The following is a 12,929-nucleotide window of genomic DNA, read 5'->3' on the forward strand; positions in this document are numbered from 1 at the left end:
GATCTCGGAAAGCCAGGGGTCACACACCCAAACTGCTCTGCGTGGCGGCAATTCGTGCCAAGCAGTAAAAGCACAAAAATTGTAAAAAATTCCGGAGCTCCCTAACTTTCACCTGGTTGCCTTGGTGAGCTGCTCGACGAGCTGCTTCCGGCGCATGGCCTTTGCGGCAATGACAGCGTGGTTGATGATGATCTTGAGGTGAGCCTGGCTCAGCGAATTCGACTCGCGCAGCTCCGCCAGATGCTGGAGAATGGCAGCCTCGTCGTAGTGCGCCGGGTCGGCCTTGATGCGCTTCTGGAACCAGGTCTTCTCGTCAGCCACGCTGACCTTCTTTGCTACTGTCAGGGGCTTTGGCGGGCCGGGCTGTTCGGGGAGCTTTGGAGGTGAAACCGTGTTTGATGGCGACGACGTGGGTGGTTGCTCCGCATTGGTCATTGTCGCATCGGCACTACTGCTGGTAATAGCGGCCTCCACAACGCGCTCAGCCGGCGGCTCAGGCGTGATCGAAGGCGTAATCGAAGGCGTAATCGAGGCGGCAGTGCTTGTGCGGGAGATGGGAATCGGCTCGGCAGACGAGGGACTGGCCGGGTTCAGGATCTGCGCGGTGTGGCGGTTGATGACAACAGCGTCGGATGTGAAGGTCAATGCGCCCGGATCAAGCTTGCCTTCAAGCATAGCCCACGGATTGACATTCCACGAGTTGTCGTTTTTGCGCCAGGCGGTGCTGATCGAGCGGCGGCGCGGCACAGCCTTGCGCTGCATCCAGCCGAACCTTCCGCTGCCCTGGGCGGCATTCTCGCTGCTGCCTCGGCCCATGGGCATATCTTCGAGCATTTTGTCGACAGCCATCTCGTTGAGCTCGGCCTCGCTCTCCATTTCCAAGCCAATGGCCGCCTCGTCCTCTGATTCAGATCTCGGCGGGCCAGTGTTGATGTTGCTGGCAGAGCTGCGCGTGGACGAGCCGCGCGAGAGGCCGAGCTTGGCTCCCAGCATCGGATTGCCAGCAAGCACATTGTTGGCGGGACTACGGGGCTCGCGCAACGTGCGCTCGTAGGGGTTGCCGAACATGGTCTTGCTGCGCTGCGCGGCCACACGGCCATCCAGCAGCGGATCGCGCAGCTCAGCAGATTTCTGACGGTTCATAGCTACAGCGTACTCGCTCATATCGCGAATTGACACCGAGTGGCGCGAGTCGCGGTCGTCCTCGCTGGCCACATCCACGATCCCACCCATGGGCGAGAGCTGCGTTCCTGGATCCATGTTGCGGAGATCCTGCTCGGAGACTTTGGCCCTGGGTGCCATTCCGCCCAGATGCGGCGATCGGCCGCCTTGGTTGGCGGATCCAAACCCGGATGAGCTGTCGGGCCCGCCAAAGCCGTAGAACGAGTACTCCATGCTGGCCACAGGCGGCGTGTACTGTGGACTGGCAGGAGCCTCTGCCTGGTCGCTGTCGTCGACATCCATAGTGCTGCCAGCCGAATCAAGGGGTTTCCACTCGCTGATTAGGGATGGCGGCACCATGGCGTTGGGCCGAGAGTACGCTCGATGCGATGCCATGCATTCGCGCACAAACACGCGACGCATGGCGCTCAGCGTAGCCAGGCAGTGGCTGCGGTCGACATCAAACGCGTTTGTCACCAGATGGCTGACATCTGCGGCCGGATCAAAGTCAAGCAGCGCCGATTGCAGGCCCTCAGCTACCTCCATGGGCGGCTTGCTGGCTGGGTCTGTGGTACCGGCTACCGGCAAGCGGTCCCACTCGCGACGAGCAACGGTGTGCAGCTTGATCGAGTAGTGCATGATGTTGCGCATTCCGTTGCTCTGGCCAAAGTTCCTGGGGAACACGTGGTGAGGGATTCCATACAGGTTGAATGCTCGCTTCAGGGGGATTGCATAGTATCCGGGCGTATGCTGCAGATACTCGTCCAGTTCGGCCTTCCACTGCGACGAGCTGGCTGCCTCCGCACGCGTCACTCGCTGCGCCTGCATCTGGGCATCCAGCTTAGCCAGGATCTTCCACAGCGCCGTGAAATTGTACGGGAACACAAACAGATTGACTGCTGTACGTGCAGAATTGGCTCTCAGGATGCCGAAGGGAAATCCGGCGTACTTGGGATTCGTGTATGAGCCGTTGATGAATACGTGCCAGCACACGGGCTTGGACGGGCCCTTGCCACCCTGCGCTTCGTGCGCTGCCTGTGCTGCATGCGCTGCTGCCAGCAGCTTCTTGGCCACGTTTGTGTTCCCGTCGATCTGGTATTTGTCGAAGGGGAAGTTTGCTGGTACCGACCACTCAGAGTTGTTCTGGCTGTAGCTCAGGATAGGGTGCGCTGCGCGTCGCGGGATCTGCCAGCCGCTAGGGCCGGGTGGCGGTAGGTTGGCTTGCTGTGGGTTTGGTGGTGCGCTGCCTGGTGCGCGCGGCGCCTGGATCGCCTCGGGCCAGAACGGCTCTGGGATCGGAAAGTACCCGCTCTGCCCATTGATCAACGCCGAGACTCCGGCGCTGGTGCCGTAGCTTGGTCCATTGGCTTGCCGCCCTTGCCCGCCTGGCACGCCTGGGTCCGGTCGGCGGCGGCAGCGGCCCACTGGCCAGACTACCTGGAGCTGCATGGAGCAGCACTCGTGTGTCGGAGTTGCCTGGGTTCGCAGGGTTGTCGTCGATCCGCTCAAAGCTGACCAGCACGCCCGGTGGTGGCATTGCCGATGCAAACGGCCGTTTGCTGTTGCCCACACGCGCCTTGGTGATTCCCTCGACGAACCGCATCGCCAAATGCATGCTGTTGAGGTGGTGGACCGAGCCGCCCATGACGGTGCACATGGGCATGAGCATCGGCTCGCTGCTGTATTTCTTGCTCATGCATGCGTCGCTCGGCTCGTGGAGCAGAACCAGGGTCATGCGCTGGTCCCACCGGAACGGCTCAATGTACGACTCCACCCACGGCGTATTGTTGACAGGCAGGTTGAGCTTGGTCGTCATGCCCGTGTTGCCAACTACGCTGGCACCGTCTGTCAACCACATGATGTGCACTGGCTCGTTGAGCTGTGGATACCGCCCATACCCGTACGTGTCCAGGTCGTATGCCCCGCGCATCAGCGCCAGCTGGTTGAACAGTGCTGTCAGCGAACTGCCGCCAGCAAACTTGTCGTCGGCCCGTAGCTTTTTCAGCTCGCGCAGCAGTGTTGCCCGCGAGTCCTTCAGGGATGACCGGATGCAGCTGGTGGCTGTGGCGCTGTGATATGACACTAGCATGTACCGGTCGTGCTCGTAGTTCTCGCGACTGTGTACGATCTGCTCCACAATGCTCTTGGCGCAGTCCAGCCGGGTGATCTTCCCGGTCGTGTCAGTCCCCCGCGTGCCCTTGCGCTGCCACCGCCGGCTGAACCGGTCGGAGGTCTCGCCAAACAAGCTGTCTGTGGAGCCTGCGTCGGGCCGTTTGGAGCAACCTAGCGGCCCGCCAAACCTGTGCTCCATGGACACGCTCGTGTCAACGAGAAACACAAATATCATTGCTGGTGAAGAATTTGAATGCAAAAGAAAAAAATTGGGATGAATGCGGAAACAAAAAAAAAATTCAAGCTGAGGGAAGCAAAGCTAGCGGCGTCTTAGATGCGAGCTGCCTCTCGATTTTTCGTTCGCAGACAGCTCCTGCATCATTTCCTGAGAAAAAACGCCTCCCCAAGCCCACCACTACGCGAGCAAGTCGCATAACCCACAGCTAATTTACCGGGGGTTTCTTTTTCCCTGCTGACGTGCCGTTAGCAGCCGACGGTGCTCTGACCAGCTTGAACGAGAACTTTGTCTTGCACGTCGAGCACACAGGCGCCATTTTGCAGAAAATCGACAGGCACACCGAGCACACATATCCAATGTCCACCACCCGCTTGTGGCAGAAGCACGTCGCCCGGAAATCAATCAAGTCGTTGTGTGGCGAGTACAGCATGCTGCGGGTAAAGTGGTCAGCCAAGCAAGTGAACATCAGGCTCTGCAGCAGCGACCCTCTGTTCTCCTGTGTATCAACCTTCAGGTAGTTTCCGCCGGTGATCTCGGCTGCCTGCTGCAAAAACACCGAGTCGCTGCCCACCACCTTGCATACATCGATGAGCACGCCGAGCTTTTGTGCCGCAAAAATCGTGTTCATTAGGGCAATGTATTCACGCGGCGCATCGTCTGCCACCGACACCACCAGGATGCGCGGCCAGATCTTGTTCACCGACGCCTTGGTACCTCGGTTAATATAGCAGAGGGCCTTGGACAGTGCCCGCGATACCTGGCTCTGCCCCTGCTCGATGCCTGCTGGCGTGTCGCTGCTCATGCTGCCGCTCTCAATCATCTTTTGCACGCCTGTGAGCACTTTTGTGTCGACGTCGCGGAACTGCTCGTATACCTGCATCTCTGGAATCGTGGTTTCGTCTGTGAACTCGGTTGGGTACAGATACCGGCACTCGGACTTGTTGGTTGCAATGACTGCCAGCTTATTCTCGGGCTTTAGGGCCAGGTATGCGTTCAAGAAAATGACCACTTGCTGAAGTGCCCGGTCAAACTGCAGCGGGCACCGCTCCCACGCCGCTGTGTTTGTGTCCAGCACCACCACCAGCAAGCTGGCCTCTGGTTCTGCTGCTTCTGACATTACAAGGCTACTCATTGGTACAAGGCAAGAGAAGAAGTGAAACGTCCTCGTAAACCGGAAATTGCAAGCATTCACATTTCAATTTTAAACCCCACGTGATTCGGTGGTGGTTCTGGGATCGTATATATTGACATTTGGAAATGCTACTGAAGCATTTAGAACTCGTTCCTGCGATATACCGCTTCAGATCTCTTTCGTCAATACCACCTGGGGTTTCCGCGACTGATGGTGGTCGCTCGATATTGCCCAGTGTCCAGTTGTTTGTATCGGGGATCCGCTGAATCACCTTGTATGACCACATAAACAAGAACACAAGGATACTACACCCTATATAGCGGAGCGTGTGTTGGCAAGCTGCCTTTCTTGCCACTAGTGCTTCGATCGCCGACTAGATTAGTGATTGATTGTACAGATAGTATTGTGCCTACGAGCCATCCGGTCACATCGATGTGGTTGGTCAATGTACCAACGATACATGTGGTGAGCACGAATGAGCATGGTGATGCCATCCCGCTGAAGAATAAGCCCGAATAAAAGAGACCACTGTGGTTGCTCAACTGATCCATATTGATCGCTGTAGATACTGAAAGTGACTCTGTCAATACGAAAATGGCACTGTTGACATCCCTACTACTAAGCACGATAAGCAGCACCACTGCTACAACGGTAGCATGTAAATAAATTACAAAGCCATAAATGCCGCGCCGCTGCCGTATAGCCGAGCCAATATCCAAAACTGACCCAAGAGCCGGAGCAGCTAAACAGCCCATGTCAGACACGATACCGGACAGGTTATTTGGCATTAGGATCCCATACGCAGCGTAGATGTACGGGAATGTGAATATGAGCGGCACAAGAAGCCATAGTCGTGGGTTCACAAGTGTATGCAGGGCCATTTCTAGCCCCATCGGGATAGTTGATTTGCGAGTCTGAAGATACACGCCGTTGTCGCGAACAGCCCTGTCAGCCGGAAGAAGCAGCATGACTATGACTGCACCGATACACAGAAACGCAGTCGACACTATTGCAATATGGTAGTTTCGCTGTCTATGCTCCCCCCCCCCTTTGTAGATAACGTCGCCGAGTGCCCTAAATATACAAAATGTGATCAGGAGAAGCCGCCAGCACCCGTGCCTTTTGCTGCTCGCACGGATAGGTTAGAATCATTGTATATCCTGCGAATGTAGCCAAGGGTTGTGAAAATATCAACCAGAACAGCACCGGCAATATAAAGGTGGTGGGGGTCTCTCTTGTAGCTTGCCAGGAGTGCTCCACTGTCTACGATGCCGCTGAAAATGGACAACAGCAACGAAATCCGAGGTCCAAGTATGTTAAAGACAAACACCCACGCCAGCCTAGACATTGCGATAACCATCTGACTTTTCCACAACAGCACGTACTCAGCTAGACATTCTAGTGGAACGAGTGCCACTGCGGATTTCCCAGCCATAAATGGCACTGATGCACATAATTGTGCAAACACGTAAAAAAACATTATTGGCATGTTGTTGCCGTCGCCGTTGGAAATTGGAATGGGGCGGTAGCGACAATAGGGAAATTGTCAATGGAACAGCCTGTTGGAGAATCAACTAACAAATAAAACATCTAAGGCACACAGTCACCACGGATTCTGAACCACCTAATACACGAATGTATTTATTAAAGTCTGTCTGGATTAAAACTGGAGGTGGAGTATCTCGTAGTGCCCAGCGAAACGCGGTGAACATGGTGCCGGTGCTCTTGGAAAACGGGACGCTCCAATTCATCCATGAGATCCGCGATATAGAATTGTGGTGTGTAGCAGCTGAGGCAAACTCTGCTCAGCGACGGAAGCTTTGTGATGGCAAGGATCAACGTTGCTGGATGTGTCCTTTTGATGCATACATCAAGGCGCGTAAGTCTGCGGCTGAATGGCTCGCCATTGGTGAGGAACTCTTCGATAAACTTGTCTGGAACTGCCATTTCCTTATCGTTGACAGCAATGATATTGTTAACTGTCAGCCTGATAACCATGTCGGCATGCACCAGCAGCTGTCCAATTTGGCTGATGGTAAAGTTGGTCTGGTGTAGACACAGGTAGGAAAGGCTGAAGCTGATTCCGCAATCGAGGAGTGCATCCGGGATGTTCGGAGGGAGATCATCGAGATAGCCATAAAACTCGATCGCTTCGGCGCTGGGTGCGATCTCAAATGGCAGTCTAATCGTATCACCTACTTCGTATGTGGGATTCTCGCTTTTGATGGAACCGCAGGTTAGAACGCAGACACGCTTCAAATTTAGGAACCGGTGGTTTCTCAGCCCTGCAATGGCCATGTTGGTCATATTGAATGAAAGGTGAGTCAGCGTGCTTGTAGCTCCTCTGACCAAGATGTCAAAGGAAGCGATCCTATAGCAATCGATGAGGGCCAAGTGCGTCAAGGCAGGAAATATAACGGCATCCTCCTTTACACCCTTAACGTCGGTGAAATTGGTGCAGTAGAGCGTGAGCTTCTTGAGAGAAGGGTACCTATGCGGTTCCTTGTAGGCGATTATTTCTTCAAGAGCCTCAGGCGAGGGCTTATACAGCCTCAACTCCTCGAGCGATTTGCTGCTTGCGCGGATGAGCCTTGCTGCGGCTGAGGAAGTTGGCGAGGAAATGTGGATCCGCCGAAGGCTGGTCAGGTTTGGCGCTAAAAGAGTACTGCTGCAGGGTGATCTACTACGATATATGAGCGAATGAGGCGAGGCAGAGCTCTTGCTGGCAAGGCCATAGAAGGCTTCCACCTCGCAGTCCTCCAAGTTTTGCAATGCAAAAAACGAGATAGCACGGCTGTTTGGGAAGAGCTCACGCAGACGAGCGGAGAGCCTAGCAATCTGATCATCCAAATGAACCTCGGCTCTTTCCAGCCACCCTCTTGTTTTTGACAAACGAAAGTTTCAGGTCGGCGACGTTAGGGAATGAAGCAGAACCAAGTTGGCCGCTGCTCAACAAATTCACCGCTGAGTTGTCTTCGATTCCCTCAGTAGTTAAGAATATGTGCGCAAAGCGAACGTATAGGTTGGCATTGATATCCGCAGCCATCCTCAGGGTCGGATGGAGATGTTTTGGCTGCACAATCATGTTCTCGGTGGGGACCGGGTAGGTTTCGGTGGTCTGGTAAAATAGCCCCAGGGCCACTGAGCGCCAGGACACGCACACATGGGTGAGCGGCATGAGCGAAACAGAGCGCAGTGTAGCCCTGTGAACCCACTCCTTTCCCACAGCCCAGTAAGAGTGTCGCCATCCTCGACATGCAGAAAAACCAGACCGAGGATATCGGCCGGGATGTTTTGAGATAGGCTATGTGATGAAGCCATGGTTAAAGTAAATAAACAGCTTATGTTGCAAGTAAGCAAGCAAATGTGAAGGCAAGGGAGCGTCCTGTTGTTTACCTTATTTTGGCTCACATTTAACGCAAAGCTGCTGCTGCGCCACCTGATGCCTAATTAATTTTAATTTCGAGAGCTGCCTGGTTCGGGCGCTGGCCAATGTGCCCACATACTCCCACTGATACACAGCACAGAGCACTTATCTGCCACTAGTGTGGCCGAGCAGCTCCAGGCTCAGAGCAGCCTGTCTGGATCTTGTATGTTCATCATGGTAGTGAGCATAGCACGTGATCGCAGCAATCCAAGTTGGTGGAAATGTAATCACTGGATCAGCAACTATCTGGGGTTTTGGCGTTATCTGAAAGCAGTCCGCTATTTTTTGGGACAGGCTAGCTGTAGGCGAATTTGGCGCTGAATTTGCGGTGCTCAGCCCAAGGAGCAGGACGTGCTATTGCACCCTCTTTCTTCTTTCAATTCTCGATTGCCAGTTGAATTTTGGAAACACCGCTTTCACATTTGTTCTTATTACTCGACGCATATCATGTTCCGCCAGGCTCTCAACGTTGGAAAGGCTCAGGTACGAAGGAGAGGGCTTGCTCAAATGGGAGCGATAAGACGGCAAGGAGGAGACCGTTAGCTGGCCCAATGTCCTTGGCGAAAAGCGCTGGCAATCGGCAGACTTCATTTCTACCAAAACCCGACTAAATCACAGCCGGCCCGTATTTATTTTTTACAACTTGTAGCTCGCTCGCGGCTATGCCACTGCTGCCCCCACCAAGGTACGGCACAGCACTTTGGAACGTGCGGTTTTCGCAGGCGCGGCCCAGTAAATGGAAGGAGATTCAGCTAACCTTGAGCAATTCATGCTAATCCGGTGTGTAGGCCCCTCTGACTCTGTTCGGTATCGACGGCAAGTACGCCACTGCTCTGTTCCAGGCCGCCGCCAAGACGAACGAGCTCACCGCTGTCGAGTCTGACCTGACCAAGATCGAGCAGGTCATCGCCAAGGAGCCGCGCGTGGAGGAGCTGCTTGGCAGCCCGCTGCTGAACAAGGCTGCCAAGGAGCAGCTGATTGAGTCGCTGGGCAAGAAGTCTGCCATCACGACCAACTTCTTCCAGACGCTGGCTGAGAACAACCGCCTGAACGAGACCCGCGGTGTCATTGCTGCTTACAAGAGCCTGATGGAGGCGCAGCGCGGCGTTGTTTCGGTCACGGTCACATCGGCCAAGGAGCTGGGCGCTAAGGAGCTGAAGCAGGTCAAGGACAACCTGACCAAGGGTGGCCTGATCAAGAACTTCAAGGAGGTCAACGTTGTGAACAAGGTAAGCAGAGGATATGTGTACTTGCATGCGGATATGATGTATGTGGGCATCACACGGCTAACTCGCATGTGCTCGTTGTAGGTCAACCCCAGCCTGATGGGCGGTATGGTTGTTGAGTTTGGCGACTTCACCATCGACATGTCCGTCTCGAGCAGGCTCGCTAAGCTCGAGAAGCTCCTGACTGACTCGATCTCCGTCTAAATGCAAAGCGGCGCGAACTAGTTTAGAGCTCAGCACGGCCTCGTCCTTTTAGTTTCTTCCATACTCCTTTCTGTTTGCTCCTGTTCTTTGGATTACAAAGTCAAATACTCTTTCTCGCCTCCTCAGCCCTGGCGGGGAAGCACCGGCGCATTTGTGGCAGGACACGGGCGGAGCTAGTGGACACCTGAGCATGAACATCCCACAGACAGACGCGGGCTTTTGAGGACAGTGCGGTGCGCTTTCCACTGCGCCTTCAACCCGCCTTACCCACGGCCTGCACCGACAGCTAGCAATTTGCGTACTCTTCAGCCCCGACACAAAAGAAGTACTTCGTGGAAATGAACCCGCTGTTTTTCTCTCCTCCACACTCGCCTGGTATTCTAGCTTCGCCTACTTCCTTCAGATTGAGAATGTTCGAAAAGTCGCTGACGGACCTGATTCAGGGCCTGCGAGCGAACAAGCGCAACGAGTCCGAGTACATCAGCAAGTCGCTAGAGGAAATCCAGAATGAGGTGCAGCTGAGCGACATGCACTACAAGAGCGCAGCAATCGACAAGCTCAACTACCTGCACATGCTTGGGTATGACATGAATTGGGCAAACTTCAACGTGGTCGAGGTAATGTCGTCAGCCAAGTTTAGCGAGAAGCGCGCCGGGTACCTGGCGGCCTCGCAGTCGTTCAACCAGGACACGGACGTTCTGATGCTTGCGACCAACCTGATCCGCAAGGACCTGGCATCGACGAATTTCATGGAGGTCAGCGTGGCACTAGATGGGCTGGCGCAGATAGCCACGGCGGAGCTGGCCATGGACCTGTTTGACGACGTGCTGGCAATCCTGGGCCACTCACGACCGTATATCCGGAAGAAGGCGATAGCGTGCTTGTATAAGATGACGCTGAAGCACCCGGAGGGCCTGCATGACTTTGTGCCACAGCTCAAGGAGCGACTAGACGACCCGGACCCGTCGGTGGTGTCATCAGCGGTCAGCGTAATCTGCGAGCTAGCGCACACGAATCCGCGCAACTACCTACCGCTGGCGCCCAAGCTGTACCACCTGCTGAACTCGTCGAACAACAACTGGATGCTGATCAAGATTGTGAAGCTGTTTGCGTCGTTGACGCCGATTGAGCCGCGGCTGGCAAAGAAGCTGCATGGCCCGTTGAGCAGCTTGATATGCACAACCACAGCGATGTCGCTACTGTACGAGTGCATTAATACGGCGGTGGTCGGCGACATTATCAGCGTGCCACTGCCCGTGACCGACAGCATTGGAAGAGAAATTGACTTTGCCGAGCTGTGCGCGCACAAGCTGGAGGTGTTTTATGACTCGTCTGACCACAACCTGCGGTACGTCGGGTTGGTGACGCTGGCGGAGCTGCAGGTGCGGCGGCCAGACCTGGTTGTTAACCAATACGAGACGATCTTGCGCTGCCTGGACGACCCAGACATGGGGATCCGTATGCGGGCGTTGCAGGTGATATCGGGGATGGCGACGCGCAGGAACCTGTCGCAGATTGTCAAGCGGCTAATGTCGCAGCTCATTCTGTCAAACACAATCGCTCTGAAACCCGGCAACACCGAGGGTGGGCCAGACGAAGACGAGCTTGAGAGCACGCCGCTGATTGACCCCTCAGGGGTCAGTCTTGTCAGTGCCAAGGGCTCGTTTACAACGCCCAAGAAGGCTGCCAGCAGCTCCGAGCCCAATGCAGCGGACAACCCTGAATACCGGCTGGCAGCTGTCGAAGCCATTATTGATATGTGCAGCCGGCAGTCGTACGCAAACATGACCAATTTTGAGTGGTACGTGGCGGTGCTGGTCGATTTGGTATATATTGCCGGCGTCGATGTCGGGCAGCTGCTGAGCCAGCGGATCCTGGATGTGACGGTGCGTGTGCGCCAGGTACGCGAATACAGCGTGCGGATGATGCGACAGCTGCTGTCGGATGTGCGGCTGACTGACTTTGTGTCTGGAGAAAGCCCACATGCGGCAGTGCTGAGCACAGCGGCATATATTCTGGGCGAGTATTGCACTCTGGTGCCCGCCAGCTGCGATGATATTGGGCTGCTGCTGTTTCCGTGCCTTCGCCAGCTCACCAGCGACCAGCAGGCGGCGTTTGTGCTGGCGGCTATGAAGGTGTACACAAACTGGCTGCAGGATGTTTCTGGATACTGGAACGACGAGGTTTGGGAGCTGGTGCGATCGACCAACACAACCACCATGGACTCGATCACGTCGCTTTTCTTGGGGCAAGAGGGTGATGACCTGGACGTGGTTGTGGCAGAGCTTCCGCTGCAGGTGGAAGGACTGCTAAGGAGTTTCATTGAGATCACCAAGGCGGTGTCTGTAGCTACATCCAATATGAGCGCCAGCGAGCCTCCGGTATGCCGCGAGCTGCATTCGCTGTTCACCATGTACGAGCTCAACCCCGTGTCGGCAGCCGCCCAGGGCAAGGTTCCTGTGCCTGATGGTCTGGACCTCGACTCGTGGATCGGCGACGAAATCCCTGACACTTCGCTCAGAGTGCTCCCGCCGCCGCCACCACCGCGCCAGACCCGCGCTCCAGCACAGAGAAACTATGCGTCCAAGGATCACAAGGCGAACCGCAAGGACCAGCCGTTCTATCCTGGAAGATGCTGCCGACCGGCCACGTAGCCTGGGCATGCTGCCTGATGTCGACAGTATCCCCGTTATGCAGCTCGACCTGGGGGATCTCGCCACCGCAAGGCCCAAACCACGCAAGAGCGACAAGCCGAAAAAGAAAAAGAAGAGCAAGTCTAGCAAGCGGCACAAGAAGCCGACGCCTGAGCCATCGCCACCTATGGTCCCTGTGGATATTGTTGGAGATGAGGACATGCCAGACATCCCCACAAAGCCGCTAAACGACACACCGGCGCAGCAGCCAGGATCTATTTCTGGTGACACTGACAACGCCGGTGCCGAGCAGCCTGCATCGCCACCCCAACAACATTAGCCAAAGATATAGAGAGGACGCATGGCGCCCGGGCTGCCAGCATCGGCACATACCAGGTAGCCATTGTATCCTGGCCTGCTTCTGTCGGGGGGATTTGTTGCGGTTTTGAATAAATGTGGTTTTATGAGCTGCTGCTTGCTGCTGCGCCTGCTTGTTTAGCATCGACTATAGGCCAATATAGCGTTTTGTATTGACGCCATTTCTCGGAACAAGACAAGCCTGAATAATGGCTCTATTTTTTTTTGTCACCAACCTTGATGGGTGATCGGAACTGTGAACTCCTGCTGCTTGCTTAAAAATGCAGCAGACCCCAGGCTGGGCTGCCGTGTATGAACCCGCACTACTTTTTTTACTCGAACGCTTTCACGCTTGTTTACATTCTCGCTGCACCCATACAACTGGTAGATCGGCAAAAAGAATGGCGGTTGGACTCAAACTCAGCCCGCGGTCGCGCAG

At 55.2% G+C, this 12,929-nt stretch overlaps 6 protein-coding genes across 6 annotated transcripts; 2 read left to right on the forward strand and 4 right to left on the reverse strand.

The window, feature by feature from the left end:
- Positions 1-108: 108 nt before the first annotated feature.
- Positions 109-3,508, reverse strand: DL89DRAFT_256274 (uncharacterized protein; the record flags this gene model as incomplete). Its single annotated transcript, XM_040885430.1, has 2 exons — positions 109-2,555; positions 2,599-3,508. The coding sequence occupies 2 exons, from the start codon at positions 3,506-3,508 to the stop codon at positions 109-111; spliced, it is 3,357 nt and encodes a 1,118-aa protein (XP_040744746.1).
- A 208-nt stretch (positions 3,509-3,716) lies between these two features.
- Positions 3,717-4,628, reverse strand: DL89DRAFT_221921 (transcription factor Tfb4; the record flags this gene model as incomplete). The annotated part of the gene is made up of 1 exon (XM_040884548.1): positions 3,717-4,628. The coding sequence occupies one exon, from the start codon at positions 4,626-4,628 to the stop codon at positions 3,717-3,719; it is 912 nt and encodes a 303-aa protein (XP_040744747.1).
- A 783-nt stretch (positions 4,629-5,411) lies between these two features.
- Positions 5,412-6,072, reverse strand: DL89DRAFT_266244 (uncharacterized protein). The gene is made up of 2 exons (XM_040887015.1): positions 5,850-6,072; positions 5,412-5,803 (listed from the first exon to the last, which is right to left on the reverse strand). The coding sequence occupies exons 1-2, from the start codon at positions 5,989-5,991 to the stop codon at positions 5,718-5,720; spliced, it is 228 nt and encodes a 75-aa protein (XP_040744748.1). The 5' UTR covers positions 5,992-6,072; the 3' UTR covers positions 5,412-5,717.
- Positions 6,073-6,265: 193 nt separating this feature from the next.
- On the reverse strand, positions 6,266-8,000 carry DL89DRAFT_266245 (uncharacterized protein). The gene is made up of 2 exons (XM_040887016.1): positions 7,744-8,000; positions 6,266-7,521 (listed from the first exon to the last, which is right to left on the reverse strand). Exons 1-2 carry the CDS (start codon positions 7,962-7,964, stop codon positions 6,288-6,290), a joined length of 1,455 nt encoding a protein of 484 aa, XP_040744749.1. The 5' UTR covers positions 7,965-8,000; the 3' UTR covers positions 6,266-6,287.
- Positions 8,001-8,517: 517 nt separating this feature from the next.
- DL89DRAFT_256277 (F1 complex, OSCP/delta subunit of ATPase) lies at positions 8,518-9,500 on the forward strand (the record flags this gene model as incomplete). Its single annotated transcript, XM_040885431.1, has 4 exons — positions 8,518-8,553; positions 8,720-8,755; positions 8,859-9,299; positions 9,381-9,500. 4 exons carry the CDS (start codon positions 8,518-8,520, stop codon positions 9,498-9,500), a joined length of 633 nt encoding a protein of 210 aa, XP_040744750.1.
- A 234-nt stretch (positions 9,501-9,734) lies between these two features.
- On the forward strand, positions 9,735-12,747 carry DL89DRAFT_266246 (ARM repeat-containing protein). The gene is made up of 4 exons (XM_040887017.1): positions 9,735-10,012; positions 10,040-10,255; positions 10,286-12,117; positions 12,155-12,747. Exons 1-4 carry the CDS (start codon positions 9,839-9,841, stop codon positions 12,471-12,473), a joined length of 2,541 nt encoding a protein of 846 aa, XP_040744751.1. The 5' UTR covers positions 9,735-9,838; the 3' UTR covers positions 12,474-12,747.
- Positions 12,748-12,929: the final 182 nt, after the last annotated feature.

The sequence above is a fragment of the Linderina pennispora genome (assembly GCF_002104995.1).
Source record: "Linderina pennispora strain ATCC 12442 chromosome Unknown DL89scaffold_4, whole genome shotgun sequence".
Classification (NCBI taxonomy): Eukaryota; Fungi; Kickxellomycota; class Kickxellomycetes; order Kickxellales; family Kickxellaceae; genus Linderina; species Linderina pennispora.